Below are 14,914 nucleotides of genomic sequence, written 5' to 3'. Positions count from 1 at the left end.
TGTTCCGTTTAATGCCGTTTTAAGCCATTTTCCTCTTGTTTTCTTTCAAGAATAACACTCAGGATTCGGCTAGGGATTCATTCAATATTTTTTCAGGAATCAGATCAAATTTGTTTAAAACATTGTTCAAAATTTTATCAATTTTTATTTCTTGGACAATTTGAAGATATTTTTTTAGACATTACTCCTGGAATGGGGGACTGCAGTGGGACTTTGCCATATATATTCCGCAATTCTATCGCAGTTTTTTCATCGAACTCTTTGCAGGAATTTCTTTAGAGATTTTGAACGAAAAAAACATATATGGATATCTCCAAAATGTCTTTCAGGGATATCTTTGAGGAAAACTGTTAAAATCCTTTAACATTTTAAAGAAATACTTGGTAGGTTTCTTTCAGAATTACAGTTTTTTCATCGAACTCTTTGCAGGAATTTCTTTAGAGATTTTGAACGAAAAAAACATATATGGATATCTCCAAAATGTCTTTCAGGGATATCTTTGAGGAAAACTGTTAAAATCCTTTAACATTTTAAAGAAATACTTGGTAGGTTTCTTTCAGAATTAACATCAACAACTACTTTAAAAATCAAGAATTACTCCTAGATCACCATAATTCCTACAGAGCTTCATATAAGAGCTACTCTGTGTATTTCTTTAGGAAATTTTGAGTATCATTTTAACGAATCCTCCCGTTTTTTATCCATATATGGCTACATTATTTCTCCCAAGAGCTCCTGATAATTTCTGGAATTTCTTCTCAAAATACTTCATAAATTCTAAATTGGACTTTGACTCCAAGAAATTATACTGGAAATTTTCTAAGAATATCCCTTGCACAAGTTTATGGAATCCAAGAAGTAGTATCTTAAGAAAATCCCTTTGGATTCTGCAGACTACTTTTTGGTAGTGTTTTTCATACATATAGATTTTCATACAGCATTTAAAATTATAAAAAAAAATCTCAAAGTCGTAAGTAAATTCTATTTCCTCAAGAATTTCTGAAAAATCCATCCACAAATTGCTTCAGGAATTTCTTCTGAAAATACTTCAAACATTATTTCTGTAAGTACTGCGATGCTTCGAAATGCAGGACGCTTCGAAATCCGGACAGTGGCCTTTATCACAGTGCTTCAGGACTGAATTCATCCTAGAATAATCCGTGAAGGAATGTTTGGGAAAATATATTGGGAAAATTCCTAAACAATTTCCAATTATCTGAAGAATTTGGCAAAATTCGTTAATGAAACGCAATCAGCATTGCTTTCGAAACTGCTGGGATATCTTGAAACTGTTCAAGGCAAATTACTGGAAAAATCTTTCCAATTTTTTTTGAAGAATCCCAGTTTTGGACAAAATGTTCCCAGTGTAATTCCTTATTTGGTGTGAATTGTATTTATTCCAGACAGGAACGGAATTTCTGGAAGGATTTCAAAAAGAATTTACAGCTTACTCAGAACAATCTCTTTAAATAATCGCAGGATGTATTTCTTCGAAGATTTTTAGCGAAAATGGATTTTGGAGGATTTTAACTCTCTCGAAATTTTGCCTTCGAAGTCATTGAAGGCAAAATCCCTAGAGAGTTATCTGGATCAATTTTGAAGGAATTGCCTGAGGGATTACAAAAATACAAATAATAAACCTTCTATTAAAGTTTATTACTTCTATTATTACAAAGGATATCTAATGAAAAAAAAACCAAGCGTTGTTAAAAAAAACAAACAAACAAAAAATCTTTGGATGATTAAAATAAATCAAGCGTTGATAAAGGTAACATTTTGGATGAAGAAGAATGAATGAATTAAGAAATTTCCTAAAAATATGGAGAAGAATCAATACTTAAAGGAATTTCAACAAACTTCCCAGTATGTTTTTGCTAGACTTACGGAAACAATTCATTATTCCTTATATTATAAAAAAAATATATGCCAGGATTCCCATAGATGAATTCTTGAAACTGGTTGACAGAATTTCTATGTGAAATATTTGCAGAGATTTTATAGAAATTCTCGAATGGAATCAAAACAAATTCTAGGAAAATTTTAAGTGGCAGATGTAGAAATTCGAGCAACTCCGAAGACCGATTCCTGGAATGGACATTCATTTTAAGATAATTTTACATATGCTTGACCAATATCTCAGCACAATCCATTATGTATTATTGATTGTACCTTCAAATGATGTTTGATAAGATTTTCGACAGAAGTCTGATTTGTAATCGAATCAAAAACGATCATCTTTTATAAATTCAAATAAATATATTCACCAATGTAGCAAGATAGTCAGCTCTCTTTGGCTACGACTATGTTAAGCACTTGAAAACGTGTTTTATGGAGCTCCAGATACGAGTACTTATATTTATTCTACATACTTGAAACATATCGAAGAGTTCGATATTGGACAATTTTTGAATTTATCTTAACTGTCTAATTGCTTCAGAGATCTGATGTTTTAGTTGCGTTTTATTTCCAAAAAATAGGCTGCCTTAAATCTTGAAGTGGAATCTGGAGATCCCGAAAATTTATTCAAGAATGAATTTGATCGGTCCCGTGATCGCACTGAAAATCAATAGGGATCAAGAAATTTTGAACGATCGTGCGTTCCGCTATACATTGTGTTAAAATTGATTTGTTAAAACAAAATGATTTGTTAAAATAAAATTAAAACTTACCCTTCTTCTTCTTGGCATTAACGACCCCACTGGGGCAGAGCCGGCTACTCAGTGTAGAGTTCTTATAGCACTTCCACAGTTATTAACTGAGAGCTTTCTTTGCCAAAGTTGCCATTTTCGCATTCGTAGTTCGTGTAGCAGGTGCGATGATACTCTATGCCCAGGGAAGTCAAGGAAATTTCCATTAAGAAAAGATGCTGGACCAACCGGGAATCGAACTCAGACATCTTCAGCATGGCTTTGCTTTGTGACCGCGGACTCTAACCACTCGGCTAAGGACGGCTCCACTCACACTTAAGTGGCCTATTTTTGTAGTTTTTCGAAATCCAATTATGTAATATTTTAAATACTTGTTCCATTCATAGAATGGAATTTTATCCAAACAAAGAATTGTTTATTTCTTGATAATTTACACGCAAAAGGGTAAAACCCTCAAAAGTTTTGGTGTTATGAAAAAGAATAAATTTGGATAATTCGTCGAAATGATTTTATTTCCATACCATAATTTGGGGCATCATTGATCAGTTTTTTTTAATGTTCCTTTAAAATGTTTTTGTTTTTTGAACATTTTAAGCGATTTATGATTTAGTTATCTTGGGGTAACATCGATTACTCATACTAACAATTTTCGTTAATATTGACCGAATGTGAAGTCCAAACTCTTACAGCTCATTTGCTTTTCGAGATATTTTAAAATTGAAAGCACTTTGGACTGCGGAATACGCCTATATATAAGGGAATCGTCTACATTCAGCATTCTCTTCAGTAATTCGTCTATTTAGCTGAATTGAAGCATGGATTTCGACATCTAATGTTTGTTTTTGAAAAACGGTGAAAATTTCAGGTCAATTGGAGCACTGGAAGTCGAGATCCATTTTGTATGAAAAACATACGAAATGCGTAATTTATTCTATCCTGTGAAATTTCTTACATCAGTATCATTATGGTCGATTCCATTTCAAGTGAAAACAGCGTTTTCCTTATTATAACATTTGTTGAACTGAGAACTGTTGTGAGACATGTATTTAGTGATGCAAATCCTAGTTACAAAAAATTAAAACATAATTACACAAAAATACACCTACTCATTTTTTGCTAATTAAAAATAATTTTATAAGCTTTTGAATGTAAGAATCAGAAACGTTATTAATGCATTGAAAATGTTTCACTAAAAAATGTTGACTCGAACTTTCATGATCACAGGGTACAGTATCTTGCAGTCCGCACCATATCCTGAAGGCATCAAGGAGTACAGTCACTCTATTCGCAGTCTAGCGGATAGGTTTATCGGAGCCAACCGAACATAACAGGTAGAGAGTGCTTGAACCGATGGGCAGTATTATGACCGTAGAGATATTTAAATTAACAAAAAAATAAGAAATGATTCGCATTACAGGAAAAATTATCAAAACTTTATTGGTATTAAAGAAAAGTTAGTATTGTTCAATAATATATGGCGTAATTTGACCTTAATGAAAATCTTCGATAGATCGAGACAAAATATGATTTTGTCATTATTCAAACAAGAAAGTCACTTGAAGGCTTGAACCTTTTGTTGAGATTCCAGCGATTTTAGTGGGAATCTCACGTTGCCAGTTCATGGGATTTTCTCTTTGCTGGACTGTGAATAGAGTGACTATAATCAAGGAGGATTGCATGTTCAGTTAGCTTGAGAACCACTGCCTCTGATGGCTAAGTTTCAATAAGCGCGTAATTCAAATTTTTTTTCCGATATTTTTTATTTTGCAGGCTCCGCACAAAGTTAACAAGCAAATCTCGCGTTGAGTATCATACAGGCGTATCTGGAGTGATCGATTACTCTTCGTAGATTTTCTCTTCGCATTATTACACGAAATTCAATCGATTTTCGAAACATTTTACGAAGCAGTACGATGAAGGATGATAAGTACTTTCTACTCAACCAAAAATATCAGTCGAAAATAATTTCCCGGCCAAGTAATTAGCTAAAGAGAAAGTCGATGAAGAGAAATCGATCACTGCACTTACGTCCTTATGATACTGAACGCGAGAAATATACAAACCAATTTTTATCCGAGGTTGCATGGTATGTTTCTTCAACATTTTGTGATCACAGTAAATGCAGTCAACTTTCCTCTACTCGATATTTTGTATCTCGATATCGAGTTAGAGAACCGTAATAATATTTGGTTTTCATGGTCTCTTGGATCACAGTTGCACTGGGTTTGTGCTCTGTATCTAGATACTTCCCTAATTCGATGGTTTCTCCAATATTGAGTAATGAAGAGTTGACTGTATATTTAATTTCTTTTGAGTTTGTGGTTTATAGCATCATAAGGGTGTAACTTCAAATAGTGAAACACAGGTTTGATAGTTTTTTTTCCTGACAATAACGGTCATGGATACACCGTGCCCTACGCACAAACGAGAAATCATTTACGCTGATGAAGCGTATCGGTTTTGAGAGCTGCCCCGTTTACTTGGGAATGCAAATCGAAGTCGGAGAAGACGACGACAGCTCGTTTGAATGGCAAGTGACTTGGATCGTCTTCACCGTTCGTCCAGGACGAAGACATCGCATCGCCCGTTGTCATCGGAGCAAGAAATCACTGGAGCGAATATGCAAACAAAATTGCATCGGATATGAATTCTCAGAGTTGGGGTGTGTTCGTTAGATGGATACAACAGTAAGCTATAAGTCTGTTTAATTTTCTCCCTTATCAGCGAGTGCATATTTCATAGGGGGTTTACCAATTCCGAAACCACCAATTGGGGAACATTTTTCACAGTTTCCGTTCCGAGGTATGAAATCTTCGATCGAATTTACGATTCGTGGTTTACATCTTCCCGCGAGGAGCACCACCATTTTTCGGAAAGATACATGCGTGTAAGGGGTCTAGATAGCCATAGTAGTTAACGCGCAGCAATTAAGCAAGTTCAAGCTGAGGGACTTGGGTTCGAATCCCGCTTGTCGAAAATCTTCTCGTAAAGGAAATTTTCTCGATTTCCTTGGACAATTGTCAAAGAAAGCTCTCAGTCAATAACTGTGGATGTGCACAAAAGAACACTAAGCTAAGAAACAGGCTCTGTCCCAGTTGGGACGCAACGCTAGAATGAAGAAGAAGACATTCGTGGAAATGAATCGAATTGGGCAGCAAACGAGTGATGATTTATGCACCATGTATAACCGCCCCATTATTATGAAGCGTTGTAGTCGTCGTTGCTTTTCAGTTTTATCTCGACACAGAATGGGCGATCTTCCATTCATCTTTTCAATTTTTGTTTTGATCTGCTCATCTTCTCCGTTTACGTCTGCGACCTCTGGTTTGGATGACGGGTATTAATGACCAATTTGTGCCGCAGTGGCGATCAACGGTTATTCATTCATCGATTGGAGAACGATCATGAATGAAGTGTTTTGATTTGCATTTTACATTGGTCGGTTGAGGTAAGCAATACGTGATGGGAGTGTTAATTAATCGTATCGATTTATAAATGTTTGATTAGGGGGGTTTATTGCACATTCGAAATTGAAAGTTTATTCGATAATTTGAAGTTATGATTCAAAATATTGATTGAATGTTTGTGGTTGACCTATAACAATAACAATCAACTTTAATGCCTTCAATGTGTATTTCGAAAGTTATATTTTTATCTACTATGAGTCCTAGATACTTAGCTTCATTTGATCAACTTATTTAACATCATGACAACATGTTTACTTGAAAGTGTAAAATAGAGAGCTTTACGTTTATATCCGTATATTATAAGTTGAGTTGGGAAAGTACTGGGAAGAATCTTCCATCCATAGGTATAGAGAAAAGTATATTAACACTGATAATAAATCTTCAAGCTGTTTAGGGTAATATTTACCTATAAGTAGATGAAAAACCTAATTTAGTCGAGCCTAGTACACGACACTGCAGACGGCCTTACAGTTGAGGACAAAATACGCGTATCTGTCAAAGGTACAAACTCTAGTGGAATTAAATGGTATAGTACTAAATTCGGGTTTTCACATTCAAAAAAAAAGTACTTGAGTCGCTTGCATAAACGATGTATGTGATATGCTTTATCATAAAAGTGTCTCAATAACACAGCGCAACAAAAATGACATTTTTGCGTGTCTCAAGGATCAAATTATGTGTCTCTAGTAGATTTGAGATTGCTGAATCTGATGCCGTTCTCAGAAATTTCCCATCACGTCACAATTTTAGCTACAGGTCGCCAAAGTTGTATAAAACGTTGGTTTTATTGATGTTTACCTAATATTTGATGTATATTTTATCAAACTTTTTTGTGATCTTATGCACCAAGCATGCAAAGAGGACTTAAACTTTCGTTTTAAATATTTTTTGGTTGAAATTTTACGATTAAATTTAGATTAAATCGATTTTTTCAACATGCTTGCAGCCTCCATACAAAATTATTCGTTTCTCTTATATGGCAAATCACAATACTTTTCTAAACCATCGAAAAATAACTTTTCCGCATCAAAAGTATTATAAACTTTGATGATTAGTATTGTTATACACATAAAGTTTGAATTCTGTGACAAATTAAGCAAATAAATTTCCTTACAAGTGCAAGTTGGCTGAAATAGTCAATTTTTGCATTTTCAACAACCAATATCTCAAAAACTAGACGTGCTATTATATTTCTGTAAACGGCAATGGATTCAGCTATCCTTAATTAAGTGAATAGAGGTATTTTGATGCTGGAGACAAAATCGTGTTACGCAGTGTAACCAACTTTTTATAAACATATGGAATTATTATGATTTTATTCAATCGACTAAAATGAAACCCAATAAAAAAGGTTATATAAAATTTCTTTTTATTAGCAATACAATTCATTTGCCAGCTTATGAACATCCGAGAACAGAACAATCAAATCATTTTTTTCTTCGTAGAAAAAAAAAAGAAAATTCCAATGTCGTGGGTCTCTGTTTGATGATTATTAGAAACAATTTTTCTATTTCCGGATATTGATGGGTCTATGCAGAGGAGCATTAATTCATCAACAGCAATAATGTTTATTCTTGATGACTTTCTGGTATGTTTCATCTGAGTTTCCATGAACAGCCTATTGGTTGCTTCCAATGCTTCTTCGGATAAATTACCGATAGGAAATTCGAAAGCTTCCACCATGTTTGCACCAAGGTGTGCATTGTACTCTGTAGCCAGAACTCGCCTTGGTTTGCATTGTGCATCAGAAGTACAGTTACAGGCATGAAATTTCAATCGTACTTCTTCAGGTAGAGTTTGACTTAGAAGATCTTGGAATTTGGGAAAATAGATTGTTCTACTTGAAGATATCACTCGAAGGATTGTTCCAAAGTTTTTGATGGGATCCAAATTAACTCCTGTTATTTCCGAACTTGTTTTCGGATCTGCAAAAAAACCTTCATTCAGTGTTCCCATTCATTGAACGGTTTGAGAGGCCTTGTTATGCCAGCCAGGGAATGTCTGAAAACTCAGTGCAATGCCAAAAACATGCGTGCCACTCAGAAATTGATTGTGCGTCTCCCATTCTTTGCGAGTAAACTCAAAGCAAGGCGCAGGAGACAATTTGTTTTGGTGCGAGCCAAAGCAAAGCACAATCTCTACTCTTTCAGTCTCTTTCGTGAAGTCACAAAATCCACTCTAGAATATTTCCAACAAAGTATGCTTTGAAAGTGGACAAGCTTAATAAGTGCTTTGCAAAATCTTATTGTTGAGGATCTTGACATATTTGGTAAAGTCAGAAACATAAGGTGGTGACGAATTATGTTCAACGTGTTTAAGAGTTTTGACAGTCACATATTAATGAAATGAATTCAAGTGAATTTGTTTACACGTGTACGAAACGCAAAGAGTGAAAATGAGACAACTCGATACTATGCATCCCGAAGCACATTGCGAGTCAGCACAGCCAGGGTGCAGTCCAGAGAAAAATACTCCTGCACGTCTCTTTCGAATTTTGGGTGCTATCTCGCAGCAGCGCGTGTAGCACCGAAAGAGATTTGAGTCGCACCCAATCCCTGATGCCAGCCTTTGCAGGTGAACTTAAAAACTCTGCATCGTCAATTTTCTGATTGCGCGGAAGTTTAACTGGCTTTGCTAACTAGTCGGAGTTTTGCTTAACGATAATTTTGTATGGTCTTCCAGATTTAGCCCATTTTTGGTTTGTTTTGCTATAATAAAACAATAAAACTGTACATGAAATTCAGTTCATGATTTTTTTCGATTAGGTGAATCGGCAGAATACCACTGCTTGAAGCAATCTTTATTGATGATGGTGGCAACATAACCTAAAAATCATAAAATGACACACAATCGGCAAACATATGCTGGAATAACTTCCAGAATTCAAAATATACTTCAAATTTAATCTTAAAATGGATTTCAGAAAGGTACTTTGAGGTACTTTTTTGTACAGGCTAGAAGAATAAAAGAGTCATTAGCGTAACTTGGACTCCAATCTATAGGGGGCTAGGTTCATTCGATAAAAAATATCTTAAGCAAGGTATAAACTTAGCATGAGAGTTCAAATTTTTTAGGGAGGGCTTGAACTTTTCTAGGGGGGGCTAGCCTAGCCCCCCCATATTTACGCCAATGAAAAGAGTTTAAATTTCTTCTGTATCTTTCTCTACAATTGTTAAAATATATTACAGAAAATTAGATGGAATGACTCCTACTTACTTGATTCAACACGGTTAATAATCATTTTCATTTTGAAAATATAATTGAAATAGGAATTAAGCAAATTGAAAGGGATTGGATTCACACGAAAACAATGAAAAATATATAACGATGGAACAACTTGTCAATACGTGGTCTTTTTGGTTTGTTTTGAAAAGCGCACGAACTCTCTAGTATTTGTACTACACGCTCAAAACATTTGTTAACATCATGGCCTACTCGATTCGGTTGAATATGAAATTAGATTTTTTGGCTTTTGTCCAAAGAACGAAGCACTGTGGCGTAAGCAGGGGTATTTCCATTTGATTTGATGGATGAAAATTAGTTTGAATGAGTACGACTATTATTTACCTGTCAATCATCTTTCTTTGCGATTTGGAAGGAAACCTTGATTCCCCTAATGGAGTTCAAGATCTCCTGTCGAACTCCTCCAAATTCCTAACAACTGACCAAGATAGGCAGCACTCTTTGTTTTCTCACTGGAATCAAAGAGCCCGAGCTAGAGGCTGCTTTGATTTTATGTTCGGAAAATTTTGTCTAAAGCATCGAGCTGATTTCTCATTTAGATGCGATTATCATCATTATCCATTTCACCCTTGGAAAAAAGCGTGTATTCCGGAGAAACGTCCTTTCTTCCATTTTTGCCACGTTTACTGAAAGTTTTAAACCGACTTTTTTGGAAGGATGTTCCTTTTGTTTGTGATTGCAAACATGTTTAGTGGATAAACGAAAGAAGACGTGACCTTCTAAGAGGTTTTTTTCATAACGGTTCCAAGTAGGAATACCACCGCTAGCTTTCTCTAACAGGTACAACGAAAAATCGAAGGTTCAGGTCCAAACATGGATCGAAAAGGGATCAATGGTAGAAAAATTATTATTATTATTATTATTATTATTTGTATATTTCATCCGACTTTTGAGTCTTAATGAATAAAATCTTAGAACTAGTTATAAACATATCGCAAAAGCCTTGTCTTGAATTTCCTGGTCGTAATATTAAAATCGAACAGATGAACAACTTCGTTAAAACACTCCATCATTGATCGCACTGGTTCTTGGGAAGCGTAGTCTCGTCGTCTGAATGGCAATCGAAGAAACTCGGGACGGCGAATGGCGTAGTTTGGAGTATTGAAGCTAATCATTTGAAGCAAGTTCGGCGCATCAATCTCCGCAGCTATTAGTTTAGCTACAAACAGAGCTTTAGCCCGTTTTCTTCTTTGCTCCAATGTTTCAATTCCTATCAGAAGACAGCGACCCTCGTACGGTGGTAGATTTAGTGGATCACTCCATGGCAAGTTTCGTAGTGCAAATCTGATGAACCGTTTTTGAATGGATTCTATACGGGAAGCTACAGTGCTGTGCTAGGGATCCCAAACAATTGAAGCGGTTTCAAGGATTGGTCGAACAAGACTAACGTACAACGATTTGAGCGTGTACGGGTCTCTAAACTCTTTGCTCAATTTGCACATAAACCCTAATTGGCGACGTGCTTTGTCGATGATCTCTTCATGGTGATTCCTGAATGAAAGAGTGGAATCCAGACACACGCCAAGGTCTCGAATAATTTGAGTTCTGTTTAACAACTCTCCGTCGATAGTGTAGTCAAACGACACATGACTCATTTTTCGATGGAAGCTAACAACGAAGCACTTGGAAATACTAAGCTGCATCCTGTTGACACGACACCACGATACGAACTTGTTAAGGAGAGTTTGGAGCTTATGACAGTCTTCTTTACCATTTATCAGAACGTAAAGCTTCAAATCATCTGCATATACCAGGCAGAAGCCGTCTCCAATATGTATAATAGCGTCGTTCATAAACAGCGAGAACAAAAGCGGGCCCAAGTTGCTTCCTTGAGGAACACCAGAACTGCTCACAAACCATCGTGAAATAGAAGATCCTATTTTTACAGCCAGCTTCCTATCGCAGAGGTACGAACGAAGCCATTCAACAAAACTAGGCGAACATCCAAGCTTGCCCAACTTTGCAAGCAATATGTTGTGATCAACCTTGTCAAACGCTGCTTTCAGTTCCGTGTAAATTGCATCTACCTGCCGGCCTTGTTCGATATTCCGTAGACGAAACGAGACGAATTCACTCAAATTTGTTGATACACTTCTTCCTGGATAAAATCCATGCTGGCTCGTAGAGATATAATGTTTCGTCTGGCAATACATGTAATCCGACACAATAATCTCAAATAACTTTGAGCACGCGCAAAGCGACGTAATACCACGATAACACCGTACATCATTTTTACTGTCCTTTTTATGCACCGGAAACATAAACGATGCTTTCCAGCGTGTAGGGAAGGTACAGACTCTCAGTGAAAGATTGAAAAGATGAACTAGAGGCTCCAGTAATTCTTGACTGCATTTTTTCAGGATACACGAGGCAATTCCGTCAGGTCCAGGAAGATATGATGATTTCAACTTCTTCGTCGCTTTCTGCATTGCTTCAATTGAGACTTCGAATGTAGCTACTTCTACACATCCAGCAGGAGTCAATTCCATGGCAGCATCAGTGCTTCCAGAGTTCGAATCAAACATGGAACTAAAAAAAGAAGCGAACAATTCGCATTTGTCCAACGAAGTATTGGCACGTTTTTGATCCAGATACATTGAAGACGGCAAACCAGTTTCTTTGCGTTTGGATTTTACGAAGTTCCAAAAACATTTCGGATTGTGTTTTAAATTCTGTTCTGTGGAGGCAATGTGTTCTTTGTACAATCTGCAATTCAAACTGCGGTATTGGCGACTCGCCAACTGAAATGCCAACTTGTTTGCTGCAGTGCGATTTTTGCGATACAATCTTTTTGCTGTGCTGCAACGCCTTTTCCAACGACGCAGCTCAGTGTTCGACCAAGCTGGCTTTTTCGGAGAACGTCGACGTGGAACGAAAATAGCAAAAGCGTTCTGAAGGATAGTCGTGAATCTTTCAACAGCTTCATTTATAGTCGGACATTCTATGACAACCGCCCAGTCCACTAGCGTCAAGTGTTGGCTCAACCCAATGAAGTCGGTTTTTCGGTAATTCAACGAATTGATGTCAAACTCGTCCTCGAAGGTATTTTGCGAGGGTTCGCAGTTTTCGATGGTACAAGAAAAAGGCTTGTGGCAAATGTCAATTGGAACCAGAGGATCGTCGACTTCCTCAATAGTCAAACCGTTCAACAATTCTTCACTAACGAATAACAAATCCAACGTGAAAAGTTTTATTTTTGTAGCACTGGAAAGTACCGTTTTGGTAGCATTGAAAAGTAATGTTTTAGCACTGAGAAGTGCTATGTTATTGGTAAAGGTAGTTTTAAAAACTTCCGAAAGAGTGTACGATGCGCACTAGCACTGAGAAACACTATTTCAATGGTTTAGATAGTTTCATAACTTTCCTCAGCAAAAATAATTTCTATAAGAACAGCATGAGAGTATGCTACACACTAAAAAATAACTGATATCTGAATAACTGAATATTTATCCCAAGATTGATGGAATTGTCAGATCACCAGGTTGTTTCTGACCTCATAAATATTTTTTTTATTAGCACCAATATGCACAATAAATTTGATCTTGAGCATTACGAGTATCGCATAGCTCGGTCTAGATCAGTCTATGTTGTGAAAAACCATTAAATTTATAACTGTAAAAATTGTAATAAGAACTGTGAATCAAAGTATCCTTGTTGTTGTATTAGAACTTTCAGCTAGGGTGATTAAAAACAGGAAGTGAATAAAAGAGATATAAACAAAATGAAAGTTGAAAAGTAAAAAAGGAGATAATAGAAAAAAAGATGAAAAGGGTTGAGGTAATAAACAAAACAAAGCAGTAAGAAGAGATGTAATCAAGCTTCTAGTGGAGGAACGTTCAGGTATGGTTATGATAGGAAGAGAAGATTACAAAAGTATAAAAAAGAGATGAGAAAAGAGATGGCAACAAGAGAAGAGAGAGAGAGAGAGAGAGAGAGAGAGAGAGAGAGAGAGAGAGAGAGAGAGAGAGAGAGAGAGAGAGAGAGAGAGAGAGAGAGAGAGAGAGAGAGAGAGAGAGAGAGAGAGAGAGAGAGAGAGAGAGTTGGCATGAAAATATAGAATATTGTACCAAATCATGAACGTTAAAACAATAGACGGTTTCACTCATAAGAAAAAAATATATTTTTTCATCATTCAGGTTGCAATAAATTAAGGAACATAACAATCAGTTGCTCAGACATTCAATGAATTAGTGGTACAGGGCTGGGGAAGCATAGCTGGAGTAAGCTGGCTGAGAGATGATGGTCTTGGCGGCCAAAGGAGCGGCATAGCTGGCATAAGCTGGCTGGGAGATGATGGTCTTGGCGGCCAGAGGGGCAGCATAGCTGGCATAAGCTGGCTGCGAGACCAGGGTCTTGGTCACAGCTGGGGCAGCATAGGAGATGGTCTTGGCAACTGGGGCAGCATAAGCGGCATAGGCAGGTTGGGCAACAATGGTCTTGGCAGCAACGACTGGAGCAACAGCCTTGACACCCAAAGGTTCACGACGGACAGCAGCGTTGAATCCGTGGATTGGGTCGGCGGTGTAGTCAACGGTACGCTTGTAACCATCAGCATCAACCAGCGAGTAAGATCCCTGGACAACATCTCCGCTGCGGGATTCGTGCTGTTCCTTCTGGTCACCGGTCAGAGCATCGGAGATTCCGTACGAGTAAGAGTATTCTGGATGTGGGTCGTACTCATCGGCAACAACAGTCTTGGCCAGAGGGGCGGCGACGAGGGTCTTGGTGGCCAGAGGAGCGGCATAGGACACAGTCTTGGCAAGTGGTGCCGAGTAAGCCAGAGAAGCTGGAGCAGCGGCGTAAGACAGAGCTGGAGCAGCAGCGTAGGATAGAGCTGGCCCTGAGATGACTCCAGCACGGGCAACGGCCACCAGGGCGAGGAAGGTCACGAACTGTACCAATCCAAACAAACATTGATTAAAATACATTTTCAATTATAAGTTGATTTAAGAAAACTTACCTTGAATGCCATTGTGCTTAGAAAAGTGTGTTTACTATTCAAAGAGACTGATTGAACTGTGCTTGGAATAAGGATTCCAAATCCTTTTATACTCAAACAATTTTGGTTCACTACACTGGATATCGCCTTATTGCATCAGGTGGAGTTCGTGGAAGGAAATTCGCCAACAAATTCCGTTTAACCTGTTGACCATGCTGCTGTCGATATGTTAACAATCTGGATGAACACACAAAAAAAATCCTCGCCAAAAGTCTCCCGAGTTCAAAACCTTCAAACCGAAATTGCGAAACCTGATAATTTTCGGGGCGGTGCTCTAACTTTCAGAATGTTCCGCATATACAAACCCACAAAACACTTCCGCTCGTTCAGCAACAAGAGGCACACATATCAAGTGACATTTTACATGGAAGGGGCAACAATCCTTCTTCGGCGCATTTTTCACGGGCCAAAGGATAAAACTTAAGCCAAGGTCGTCTCTCCAGCCGACTGAAGTGACATTCACTTTGAGCACGGGAATCGCCAGCGAGTTTCTTCTGCCTCACCTCTGGACTAAAATAGTGCGAAGAGAGACCGAAACCAACGCCATCCGGTTCGGT

General features: G+C 37.4%; 2 protein-coding genes across 6 annotated transcripts in view; both read right to left on the bottom strand.

Moving 5' to 3' along the window:
- LOC5572409 (papilin) overlaps positions 1–14,914 on the bottom strand; it is a 352,322-nt gene that overhangs the window by 104,758 nt on the left and 232,650 nt on the right. The window lies entirely within an intron of this gene.
- LOC5567555 (larval cuticle protein A3A) lies at positions 13,454–14,479 on the bottom strand. The gene is made up of 2 exons (XM_001657496.2): positions 14,319–14,479; positions 13,454–14,250 (listed from the first exon to the last, which is right to left on the bottom strand). The coding sequence occupies exons 1-2, from the start codon at positions 14,328–14,330 to the stop codon at positions 13,546–13,548; spliced, it is 717 nt and encodes a 238-aa protein (XP_001657546.2). The 5' UTR covers positions 14,331–14,479; the 3' UTR covers positions 13,454–13,545.

Source organism: Aedes aegypti, chromosome 1 (genome assembly GCF_002204515.2).
Source record: "Aedes aegypti strain LVP_AGWG chromosome 1, AaegL5.0 Primary Assembly, whole genome shotgun sequence".
NCBI classification, from domain to species: domain Eukaryota; kingdom Metazoa; phylum Arthropoda; class Insecta; order Diptera; family Culicidae; genus Aedes; species Aedes aegypti.
Note: the sequence above shows the minus strand (reverse complement) of the source record. Positions and strands in the feature narration are given on the sequence as shown.